The 13,388-nt window shown below is 44.7% G+C and overlaps 1 protein-coding gene across 1 annotated transcript in view; it reads right to left on the reverse strand.

Annotated features, from left to right (window-relative positions):
* Positions 1–1,497: 1,497 nt before the first annotated feature.
* The window catches only part of LOC143288413 (uncharacterized), a 39,097-nt gene continuing 27,206 nt past the window's right edge, over positions 1,498–13,388 (reverse strand). The window contains exons 6-10 of the mRNA XM_076596853.1: positions 9,866–9,928; positions 6,942–7,108; positions 5,123–5,321; positions 3,762–3,909; positions 1,498–2,673 (exon numbers count right to left, since the gene is read on the reverse strand). Of these exons, the coding sequence (XP_076452968.1) occupies positions 2,576–2,673; positions 3,762–3,909; positions 5,123–5,321; positions 6,942–7,108; positions 9,866–9,928 (675 nt within the window). The 3' untranslated portion in view covers positions 1,498–2,575. The remainder of the gene's footprint in view (positions 2,674–3,761; positions 3,910–5,122; positions 5,322–6,941; positions 7,109–9,865; positions 9,929–13,388) is intronic.

The raw sequence follows: 13,388 nt of genomic DNA on the forward strand, positions 1-13,388 counted from the left end.
AACTGAGAAGATGTGTTTCATTATCGCTCTGTAGCAGTACAAGCCATTACTACTATGTTCAATAGCACTTGGGTGTCAACAGCATACTTGTTTTTGTCACTACATCTCAATAGTACTTGTGTCAACAGGGCTCCTCGGTTAATGTTTACTCTGTCTGTACATCTATATTTTATCGTAATACTGCCTTTGATTATGTTGCATGTTCTTGTATATAATCATATATGTTTATCTCTTGCAACGATATGGAGTTTGTTTGGCAACTCAACATATACTGAGATGTAGAGCTACTGGGACATAGCAATAAAGAACAGTTTGGCAACGACAAAAACGTTATCAACATGCAAAACAATACCACTGACATGTAACGCTACTGACACCAAGTGATAAAACTTAAAATAGCAGTGCTATCAACACACATGGCTACTGTACATGGTGAAAACAATATGTAACGCCATTCATATAGTGCTATTGTCTCCCAAAGACAGTATGTGCAGACAAGACTTTCTGGCAGAACTTGCTGTGTATTGTCTCCCTTCTGTAGGAAACAGCAACAAGAAGTTTGTCTCTTTTTCTTTTTCATTTTTAAATCATAGATGTTGAATTAATGCTTTCTGCTCACATGGTGACCATCAATACCTAGATCTGGATCTAATCTTATAAATAATATCTATTGATACCATGTCCTTCCATAGTAGAAGCAGCTGGTAGTACTTTGATAGAATCAAAGTTATCTATAAACACAGCTTGTGAACACACTGTGTGCACATGACATGCCAGTGATGTGAGGTACCCCTTACTGTAATGATTCATACTGTTCATCATTTTCATTTTTGTTCCAGTCTTTGACTATGCTGAAGGTGATTATTTTCCCTTTTTCTTTCTTTTTTTTGGGGGGAAGGGGGTTAAGGGAGGGTGGATTTTTCAATCTGCGGGAGTATATTTTTCCCCAAAGACTTTTTCAACAAGTGCAAGCCCTGAAAGTAAAATTATTTCCCTTTATTTATCAGAACGATTTACTTCATCTACAAAGTACATTCTGTAAAAAAAAAAAAAAAAGTAAATGTAGAACAAAAACCTCACAATCACACAAATGCACAGATCCTGTCACCTTTTAGAACCACAGGGGTAGTGAATTCATATTCGTTGCTGTCCGGCACTTGGCACAGGAAGGCAGTGCCCAGCCCTTACACCTGGGTGGAGTGAGGTAAATCAGAGTGAAGCACCTTTCCAAGGACATACTACCTTGCTGAGGCGTGGCCTCGAACCCTGATCACTGGTGAACACCTCATCACAAGTCAAACCACTAACCAACTCTGCCAGGGCGCCCACTCTAAGCCAACATCTTTTTTCCGTAAACCACCACAACAACCTTACTGCAATTTACACATTTTATTCAGAATATAGATTTTCTAATCTCATACAGCTCTCACGTCTTCCCAGCTCTCTCATTCCTCCCCATACCCCCCACCACCCCTCCCCCTTTCAGGCCGCTTCCCCCGCCCTCCCCCCACCTTCACTCTCTCTTTCTCTTTCTCTCTCTCTCAACATATATATATATATATGTGTGTGCATATATGTACAGAACACTATTCACCATCATTGCAGCCATCTACACCAGAACCAACTTACAGCAACTCTGTAAAGATAAAGTCTGAGGGTAAAAATATATATCTACAGATACCAACACATTCAGAATATTGATAAAAGACTGTGGAAATCAAACAATGCAATCATGAATAAAAAGCCACACGGGACAGAGCGTCTGCGCAGTCTGCCATCCAGCACTCACAACAAATCTTAAAGTCTTTTCTTGGTTCAAGTCTGTGCTGCACACTCCAGCAACCAACACACACGAAATAACAGTTCAGCCAAGACATTCAAACGCTCTTCATTTTGCAAGGTCTGCTTAACCTGTGATTTCCTCCTATCATACTACAAAAACACTTTTTCAAAGCACAAAATAAACATCTCTGGGAATATCATTCAGTTTACATACTAAGGTTTTGGTTTGTATTAGAATCATGAATATTTTCCTGCTTTTGACAGGATGGACGCTTTCACTCCTCAAGTCCTGTGCGACAAGCAAGGTGGTTGTCTCACATCTTCTGTCCTTCAGTTCTTCCACAGGGAAGGACAAGTGACTGGTCCACTTACACTATGTGATTGCGTCTGACAACTTGCATGTCTTTGAGTATGCACACATATTTATATGTTTATATGTATGTGCATGTACAATCATGCGTGCATGTGTGCGTGCATGTGTGTGTGTGCGTGTGTGTGTGAGTGTGAGTGTGTGTGAGTGTGAGTGTGAGTGTGTGTGTGTGTGTGTGTGTGTGTGTGTGTGTGTGTGTGTGAGTGTGTGTGTGTGAGTGTGAGTGTGAGTGTGTGTGTGTGAGTGAGTGTGAGTGTGTGTGTGTGTGTGTGTGTGTGTGTGTGTGTGTGTGTGTGTGTGTGTGTGTGTGCGTGCGCGCGTGCGCATGCATGTGCGTTTGCAAGAGTGTGTGATTGAGAGAGAGAGAGAGAAGTGCCATCAGACACATGCTCATGACCACGTCAGCTGAGAAGAGTTCATGTTTCAGCTCTCCTCCCTGGCCTCCTCACTGGCCTCCTCCTCCAGCGAAGTGGCTGAACTGTCCTCTGTCTTTTTACCGAAGTCTGCATCCACAAAGGCTCCTGAAACAGACAGACAGAAAAACACCACCACCAACAGTCATGTGCTGTCATTCTGCTGGTGTCAGTATTCTATGGGACAGGTCCCCTCCCCTCCACATCCTCCCCTCCCCTCCCCATCATCCCCTCCTCTCCCTTCCTTCCCCATCCTCCCCTCCCTTCCCCTCCCCATCCTCCCTTCCCCTCCCCTCCCCATCCTCCCCTCCCCTCTCCTCATCACATCACAGTCACCCACACCGTATCAGGTGGACTCGCTGACGTTCAGCCTAAATGTCACCCACACTGAAAGGACACAGGTTTCACGATGTGAGCAGCCAAAGAAATCTGAACAAGGACTTGCACAGCACAACCACAGCAATATCTACAAAGCACAGTGCACTCAGCACGGTACACACAGCACACTACACACAGCACAGTACACACCACACACACAGCACAGTACACACAGCACAGTACACACAGCACACTACACAGCACAGCACTCAGCACAGTACACACAGCACACTACACACAGCACACTACACAGCACAGCACAGTACACACAGCACAGCACACACAGCACAGCACAGCACGGCACACACAGCACACCACACACACACAAACAAAACACACATATTTTTACATGACAGAATACATACTGAACATAAAAACACATAAAAATATACATATACAGGAATGTTACTTTCAAATCTTGAGTACCGTGTATAAACAGAGAATATTTCTAATACCAAAGAACATGCCAGGCTAAAAGACAAAAATCATTGTGTATGTGTATCAAAATCAGTATCAGAATCATTTTTTAATGTCAATCAAACCTTTACAAAACTAACAGGACACGCATGCAAAGTTACACATACCACACACAAAACAGCTCAAAATTCAATACCCTGTCCTTGACAGTAAAACTTGGCACAATTACAACAAAAACAATCATAGCCACATCATTCAAAACAAGCGAGTTACAATTCTTTTTCCATTCCAAGGTAAAAAAAACCCCAAACTTCCTGCGACATGTATCCTTCAGACCAAGAGGATCTTTACCAACAAAACGAAACTTTCACTGATTGACATTGATGAAGAACGGCCCTGACCTTTGCCGCGGTGTGTCACAAAGGGGTCAGGGTCAGCCAGGGGTTTGGGTCGCCGCAGGGCCACAGAGGTTGTCATCTCTCGCAGGCGCAGCCGTTCCTCCATCTTCCGTCTCTCTGCTTCCGCCAACTGCATCTTCTCTTCCGCTTCCTGTGGACAGGTAGGTGGTCGTGGGAAAAAACCGATGGGGAGAAAACACACACACATGCATGCTCTCTCATTTTCTCACTCTCACACACAGACACAAATTTTCTCACACACACACACAGGCAGGCTCGCTCACTCACGCACACATAAACACACACAAGTTTTCACACACACACACACACACACACACACACATGCACTCTCCCTGTCTGACAGACACACACCAACTCATTCACTCACTCTCACCTATTCACACATACTCTCTCTCACACACACACACACACACACACACACACACAGGGCGCAGGATGGAGAAAATGTGTAAGCTTACTCTTTTACCCTCAACAAAAATCATGGGCAGGATAGGGCTGGGTTGGGATGGGTGAAGTGTATGCCTGTGTCTCTCTCTCCGCTCCCCTTTCTCTCTCTCACACACACTCATGCTCAAACACACTCAGAAACACACTCACACACACAACACAAACACCCGCCCACATCATAAACATCCCAAAAAACACATACACACACACACACCCCTATCCTCACCCCCACCCCCTCACACACACACACGCACACATACACATCTACCCTCAACACCTCGCACACACACCCCTACCCCCACCCCCTCACACACACACCCACCCCTACCCCCACACACCTACCTTTGCACCCACCCCCTCACACACACACTTAACCCTTCTCCCACCCCCTCACACCTCCCCTTCCCCCACCCACTCACAGCTACCCCTACCCCACCCCCTCACACACACACTTAACCCTTCTCCCACCCCCTCACACACACCTCCCCTTCCCCCACCCACTCACACCTACCCCTACCCCACCCCCTCACACACACCTACCCCTACCCCACCCCCTCACACACACCTACCCCTACCCCACCCCCTCACACACACCTCCCCTTCCCCACCCCCTCACACACACCTACCCCTACCCCACCCCCTCACACACACCTACCCCTACCCCACCCCCTCACACACACCTACCCCTACCCCTCACCCCACCCCCTCACACACCTACCCCTCACACACACACACACCTACCCCCACCCCCTCACACACACACCTACCCCAACTACCACTTCTTCACACCTATCCCTACCCCTTCCCCCTCCCCCACCCCTCAATCCCCACACCCCCACCTTCCCCTAACCCCAGCCCCTCACACACACACACACACACACACACACACCACACACCCTGAACTGCTGTTCGGCCTGTAGCCGTTCCTCAGCCAGAAGGTTCAGCTGGTCCTGCGCGGCGTTGAGCAAGGCTTGCTGCTCCCTCCGCTGCTGCTCCAGTCCCTCCTTCTCCTCCCGCTCCTGCTGCAGGAGACGCTCCTGCTCCTGCTTCAGAGCCTCCAGCTGCTCTCGCTTCTCCGTCTCCTCCAGGAGAAGTCTGGGGGGGGGGAACCATTCCGTTGCATTGCATTGCGTTCTGTTTACGCTATTCTTTTCTTTCCTGTTATAATTCTTCTGTGCTCTTCTACTATTCCTCTGTTCTGTTCTGATGGCAGCTTCTTCGGATCTCAGTGTCACCGAGAAGAACGTCCTTGGAGACAGGCCCTCTGGTCTGTTCTACGAAAGTGTAGTGCACTGTAGTGTACTTAGTGTATTGTACTTTTAGTGCAGAGCAGTGTAGTGCAGTGTTGTGCTGTGCTGTACTGTGCTGTACTGTGCTGTGCCACATCGTATCATTATGGTATGGTATGGTATGGTGTAGTGCTGTGCTGTGCTGTGCCACATCGTATCATTATGGTATGGTATGGTATGGTGTAGTGCTGTGCTGTGCTGTGTTGTGCCACATCGTATCATTATGGTATGGTATGGTATTGTGTAGTGCTGTGTTGTGCTGTGCTGTGCTGTGCTGTACTGTGCTGTGCCACATCGTATCATTATGGTATGGTATGGTATGGTATAGTGCTGTGCTGTGCTGTGCCACATCGTATCATTATGGTATGGTATGGTATGGTATGGTATGGTATGGTATGGTATGGTATGGTGTTGTGCTGTGCTGTGCTGTGCCACATCGTATCATAATGGTATGGTATGGTGTGGTGTGGTGTGGTGTGGTGCTGTGCTGTGCTGTGCTGTGCTGTGCTGTGCTGTGCTGCATTACGTTTTGTCACATCACATTTCTCTGTGTTCAATTCAGGCTGCTCTCTGTGAGGAGAGCATGCAGCCACACTGCACCACCACCTATTTTTTGTAATTTTCTCTTTTAGCTTGGTTTTGTGTGTGTGTGTGTGTGTTTTGGAGTGATTGGGTTGTGTGCTTGTGTGTGTGTGTGTGTGTGTGTGTGTGTGTGTGTGTGTGTGTGTGTGTGTGTGTGTGTGTGTGTGTGTGTGTGTGTGTGTGGTTGTGTGTGTGTGTGTGTGTGTGTGTGTGTGTGTGTGTGTGTGTGTGTGGTGTGTGTGGTGTGTGTGTGTGTGTGTGTGTGTGTGTGTGTGTGTGTGTGGTGTGGTGTGTGTGTGTGTATTCTATGGTGTTTTTTTTTTTTTTAAGCATAAGTATGACAGACACATTTTATTTTTCTATTACGTAAACCCCCCCAACAGACATTTCACTCACACACACACATGCACACGCACAAGCATCAGCTCTCTCTCTCACACTCACAGACACACACAGACACACACACACACACACACCACACACCACACCCCACCCCACCCCACCACACCACACCACACTACACCACACCCCACCCCAACCACACCACACCACGCTACACACCACACCACACCCTACCCCACACCCCACCCACACCACACCACACCACACCCCAACCCAACCACACCACACCACACCACACACCACACTACACCACACCCCACCCCAACCACACCACACCACGCTACACACCACACCACACCCACACCACACCCCACCCACACCACACCACACCACACCCAACCCCACCACCACCACATCACACCACACACTACACGACACCCCACCCCACCCACACCCTCTCACCACTACAGCCAACCATACAACAGTTACTGACAGCTGTTACCTGGACTGCAGGTTGCGGACAGTTTCCTCGTCCTTCTTGGCTTGACGCTCATCTTTCAGGAGTCGCTCCAGCATGATTCGGATTGCCTCCAGCTCCTTCAGACGCTGCCTTTCAGATTCCAGTGCTTCTTCTTCTTCTGCCAGGCGGGCCTCTGTCTCCAGCCGGGCCTGCAGAGAGAGATGGTGGACGTTTCGTTCAAACTGTCCTCTGAAGAAGTCAGTTCTTTGTCCTTTTGTATTTTATTTTATTTTTCGCTACAATGACCATGCTCACACTTACTTATGAGTGTGATTTCATGTATATGACTGTTTGTACCCCACCATATAGGCAGCAATACCACATTTTCAGGTTACGAGCATGTTGGGTATGTTTGCATTTCCATAACCCACAAAACTCTGGCATGGATTATGGGATTGTTTAACTTGTGTACATGATCTTCAAATCGTGATGTCAAAATCTCATCGCTTGGCCAAGGAACTTCACCTGAAGTCAACAGCCAGGGTGAAAAGGAGGACTGCTTGACAGTTCGACGTCCAAGTGTCCCGGGTCAAGGTGACCTGATAAGTTACAGTGGGGCTCGGCTGTGGCCAACAGCATGGAGAAGGATGGACACCGTCAAGCTATCAATACCCTTGTCATACCATATGACGATGTCAACCAGCCTGAATTTCACACCAGATCAGCTACCGCCTGGATCATTCAGGACGGAGGTGGAAAGTGTGCTGCTGGAACAACATGCAGCATCAGTGCCAGGAACAACGTCACGATCAGCACATGGAATGTTAAAAAACTAGAAGACCCTGGGAGAATAGAAGAATTAGCGCATGCGATGAAGGATCACCAATGGAACATCCTGGGACTCCATGAGGTACACTGAAAAACTTTGGAAAAGCTATGACTCAGGAAGGCCACAAACTTTACTTCAGAGGACGAAACAACAAACATGCTCATGGCATTGGATTTTTGGTTCACAAAGATACAGTAAACTCTGTCATGGGATGCCAGCCTATATTCAGCCGGCTTGTTACCATCCACTTGAAGGCTGCCCCAATTAACTTCAGGCATCCAGGTTCATGCACCAACAAGCGATTATGATGATGAGGCTGTGGAAGATTTCTACAAACAAATGTTGAGTAGATGGACTGAATATTGCTCAGAGTTGTACAGCTACAGAGACACAGGGGTCCAGAAGTACTGAATGTCCCTCCAACAAATGACAGCGACAAAACCCCATCCTTCAAGAAGATGTTGAGGCAGCAATGAAAGCACTGAAGTTAGGAAAGCTGCCAGGAGTGAACAACATTCCGGCAGAACAAGAAAGAGTGAACAACATTCCGGCAGAACAAGAGTGAACAACATTCCGGCAGAACAAGAGTGAACAACATTCCGGCAGAACAAGAGTGAACAACATTCCGGCAGAACAAGAGTGAACAATATTCCGGCAGAACAAGTAAGAGAACAATATTCTGGCAGAACAAGAGTGAACAACATTCCGGCAGAACAAGAGTGAACAACATTCCGGCAGAACAAGAAAGAATGAACAACATTCCGGCAGAACAAGAGTGAACAACATTCCGGCAGAACAAGTAAGAGTGAACAACATTCCGGCAGAACAAGAAAGAGTGAACAACATTCCGGCAGAACAAGAAAGAATGAACAACATTCCGGCAGAACAAGAAAGAGTGAACAACATTCCGGCAGAACAAGTAAGAATGAACAACATTCCGGCAGAACAAGTAAGAGTGAACAACATTCCGGCAGAACAAGTAAGAGTGAACAACATTCCGGCAGAACAAGTAAGAGTGAACAACATTCCTGCAGAACAAGAAAGAATGAACAACATTCCGGCAAAACAAGTAAGAATGAACAACATTCCTGCAGAACAAGTAAGAGTGAACAACATTCCGGCAGAACAAGTAAGAATGAACAACATTCCAGCAGAACAAGTAAGAATGAACAACATTCCGGCAGAACAAGTAAGAGTGAACAACATTCCGGCAGAACAAGTAAGAGTGAACAACATTCCTGCAGAACAAGAAAGAGTGAACAACATTCCGGCAGAACAAGTAAGAGTGAACAACATTCCGGCAGAACAAGTAAGAGTGAACAACATTCCTGCAGAACAAGAAAGAGTGAACAACATTCCGGCAGAACAAGAAAGAATGAACAACATTCCGGCAGAACAAGTACAAACAGGGAGGAGAAGCCATGGTCAGCGCCCCCACCACAATCTGCAACAAGATCCAACGGACTGGACATTGTCTGACACCATCGACCCAGTCCATTGTCACTGCTCTCCCCAAGAAAGGCAATCTACAACAATGACAAAACTACTGCACCATCATTCTGATAAGCCATCCAAGCAAGGTCATGTTGAAGCTCATTCTGGACAGACAGAAACCACAAGCAGAGAAGATTGTTGTAAAAAAAAACAGGCAGGATTCAGACGAGGGCACAGCACAACAGAACAAATCTTCAACCTCAGGATACTGTGTGAGAGATACCTGCAACACCAGTAAGACCTCTACCAAGTCTTCATGGATTTCAAGAAGGCCTTTGACAGGGTATGGCATGAAGCCTTGTGGGCAACCATGAAGCTGTACAACATCAACGCCAACCTGATCAAGGTGATACAACATCTGTATGAAAAGGCCAGCAACGTAGTATACTTCAATGGCAGCACTGGGGACTGGTTCAAAATAACTGTTGGTGTTAGACAAGGCTGTTTACTATCTCCCCCACTCTTCTGCATCTTTCTGGAGAGGATCACGACTGATGCACTTGACCACCATGCAGCATCAGTGGCAGGACAATCTCCGACTCACACATACATACATACACACATACACGCATTCACGCACGCGCGCGCGCGCACACACACACACACACATGCAGAGTACAGAGGATGATGTAAACACACTGACCAGTCTCTCTGCCTCCAGCTCCTGTTCCCTCTTCTCCAGCAGAGACCTGTCCTTTTTCCTCTCCTGCACACACACACACACACACATACACACACACACACACACACACACACACACACACACACATTGATCCTGCTCACAAACGAGCTCTTCGTAAACTCAGAATAAGCACACATAATTTGAATATTGAACAGAGGAGGAAGATTTGCAAACACTCTAAGAGAAAAGAGGTTATGTAACATGTGTGAAGTAAAACAATTACAGCTGAACAGCAGTATAATCAACTATCAGATGTGATCATTCAAACGATACTGGACAACATCCTGAAATAAAATGACTTATTTGATTGCGATGATTATCAAAAAACACTCACCAAACATGTATTTGATTGCATGCGTCTTAGATGACCGTTTCTTTCTGTGTTCCTTCTGTTCTTTTGTTGTGTCTATCAATCTTCTTTCTTTCTGTCTTCCTTCTGTTCTTTTGTTGTGTCTATCAATCTTCTTTCTGTCTTCCTTCTGTTCTTTTGCTGTGTCTATCAATCTTCTTTCTGTCTTCCTTCTGTTCTTTTGCTGTGTCTACCAATCTTCTTTCTTTCCATGTTCCTTCTGTTCTTTTGCTGTGTCTATCAATCTTCTTTCTGTCTTCCTTCTGTTCTTTTGTTGTGTCTATCAATCTCCTTTCTTTCTGTCTTCCTTCTGTTCTTTTGCTGTGTCTATCAATCTTCTTTCTGTCTTCCTTCTCTTCTTTTGTTGTGTCTATCAATCTTCTTTCTTTCTGTCTTCCTTCTGTTCTTTTGTTGTGTCTATCAATCTTCTTTCTGTCTTCCTTCTGTTCTTTTGTTGTGTCTATCAATCTTCTTTCTTCATTCTGTTCTTTTGTTGTGTCTATCAATCTTCTTTCTGTCTTCCTTCTGTTCTTTTGTTGTGTCTATCAATCTTCTTTCTTTCCGTGTTCCTTCTGTTCTTTTGTTGTGTCTATCAATCTTCTTTCTGTCTTCCTTCTATTCTTTTGTTTTGTCTATCAATCTTCTTTCTGTCTTCCTTCTGTTCTTTTGTTGTGTCTATCAATCTTCTTTCTTTCTGTCTTCCTTCTGTTCTTTTGTTGTGTCTATCAATCTTCTTTCTTTCCGTGTTCCTTCTGTTCTTTTGTTGTGTCTATCAATCTTCTTTCTTTCCGTGTTCCTTCTGTTCTTTTGTTGTGTCTATCAATCTTCTTTCTGTCTTCCTTCTGTTCTTTTGTTGTGTCTATCAATCTTCTTTCTTCCTTCTGTTCTTTTGTTGTGTCTATCAATCTTCTTTCTGTCTTCCTTCTGTTCTTTTGTTGTGTCTATCAATCTTCTTTCTTCCTTCTGTTCTTTTGTTGTGTCTATCAATCTTCTTTCTGTCTTCCTTCTGTTCTTTTGTTGTGTCTATCAATCTTCTTTCTTCCTTCTGTTCTTTTGTTGTGTCTATCAATCTTCTTTCTTCCTTCTGTTCTTTTGTTGTGTCTATCAATCTTCTTTCTGTCTTCCTTCTGTTCTTTTGCTGTGTCTATCAATCTTCTTTCTGTCTTCCTTCTGTTCTTTTGCTGTGTCTATCAATCTTCTTTCTTCCTTCTGTTCTTTTGCTGTGTCTATCAATCTTCTTTCTGTCTTCCTTCTGTTCTTTTGTTGTGTCTATCAATCTTCTTTCTTTCTGTCTTCCTTCTGTTCTTTTGTTGTGTCTATCAATCTTCTTTCTGTCTTCCTTCTGTTCTTTTGCTGTGTCTATCAATCTTCTTTCTGTCTTCCTTCTATTCTTTTGTTGTGTCTATCAATCTTCTTTCTGTCTTCCTTCTGTTCTTTTGTTGTGTCTATCAATCTTCTTTCTGTCTTCCTTCTGTTCTTTTGCTGTGTCTATCAATCTTCTTTCTGTCTTCCTTCTGTTCTTTTGTTGTGTCTATCAATCTTCTTTCTGTCTTCCTTCTGTTCTTTTGTTGTGTCTATCAATCTTCTTTCTGTCTTCCTTCTGTTCTTTTGCTGTGTCTACCAATCTTCTTTCTGTCTTCCTTCTGTTCTTTTGTTGTGTCTATCAATCTTCTTTCTGTCTTCCTTCTGTTCTTTTGTTGTGTCTATCAATCTTCTTTCTGTCTTCCTTCTGTTCTTTTGTTGTGTCTATCAATCTTCTTTCTTTCTGTCTTCCTTCTGTTCTTTTGTTGTGTCTATCAATCTTCTTTCTTTCTGTCTTCCTTCTGTTCTTTTGTTGTGTCTATCAATCTTCTTTCTGTCTTCCTTCTGTTCTTTTGTTGTGTCTATCAATCTTCTTTCTGTCTTCCTTCTGTGCTTTTGCTGTGTCTATCAATCTTCTTTCTTTCTGTCTTCCTTCTGTTCTTTTGCTGTGTCTATCAATCTTCTTTCTTTCTGTCTTCCTTCTGTTCTTTTGCTGTGTCTATCAATCTTCTTTCTGTCTTCCTTCTGTTCTTTTGTTGTGTCTATCAATCTTCTTTCTTTCTGTCTTCCTTCTGTTCTTTTGCTGTGTCTATCAATCTTCTTTCTGTCTTCCTTCTGTTCTTTTGTTGTGTCTATCAATCTTCTTTCTGTCTTCCTTCTGTTCTTTTGTTGTGTCTATCAATCTTCTTTCTTTCTGTCTTCCTTCTGTTCTTTTGTTGTGTCTATCAATCCTTTAGGATTTCCTGACAATAAAGTCAAGTCAAATCCAGCTGAGTCTCTCTCTCACACACACACATACACCCACACCTACCCACCCACCCACACCCACACACGTTTCCAACTATGACCATCAGAACAGCAGAGGACGCAACTGTTGTCACAACTGTTTGGGCCAGAATTGATTACAGTGGAGACTGTCCAGCCCAAGTTACATTCCCACTCTCTCAGTCTGATGACTTTTTGGTCAGTCCCCAGAGGCCAACTAGCCTCAAAGGCACACACACACACACACACACACACACGCACATGCACACACACACACAGAGAAAAGGCACGGAAGATAAAATGGTCAAACCATGCACAAATTCTCCCATGATAGCACTTTCTGACTTTCATATAACTGAGGGAACATCAGGTTGGTAAGAGGGAGAGAGCAAGTGTGAGAGTAAGTGATGAGAGAAAGTGAATGAGAGAAAAAAAAAGAGAGAGAGAGACACACACACACACAGACTGAGTGTGTGTGCATGCATGCATGCATATGTGTGAATGTGTGAGTGCAGAGTACATGCGTTTGTTTTGTCAGGTTAGATTTTTTTTGGGGGGGGTGTGGGGGGGGGAGAATTTACCTGATGGATTTGCCCTTTGGACTGGACATAAAACACACACACACACACACACACACACACACACACAAACACACAGCAAGCGGGTGTGCATTCATGCATGTGTATGTGTGAATGTGTGAGTGTATGTGTGAGTAGAGAGTGCATGTGTGTGTTTTGTCAAGTTAGATTTTGGAGGAGGGGGGTGGGTTGTTGTTTTTTTAGGTTTGTTTGTTGGATTTGCCATTTGGGCTGGACATAAAAAATTAAAAAAACCATGTAAAAAAAAAAT

Source organism: Babylonia areolata, chromosome 12, assembly GCF_041734735.1.
Source record: "Babylonia areolata isolate BAREFJ2019XMU chromosome 12, ASM4173473v1, whole genome shotgun sequence".
Taxonomy (NCBI): domain Eukaryota; kingdom Metazoa; phylum Mollusca; class Gastropoda; order Neogastropoda; family Buccinidae; genus Babylonia; species Babylonia areolata.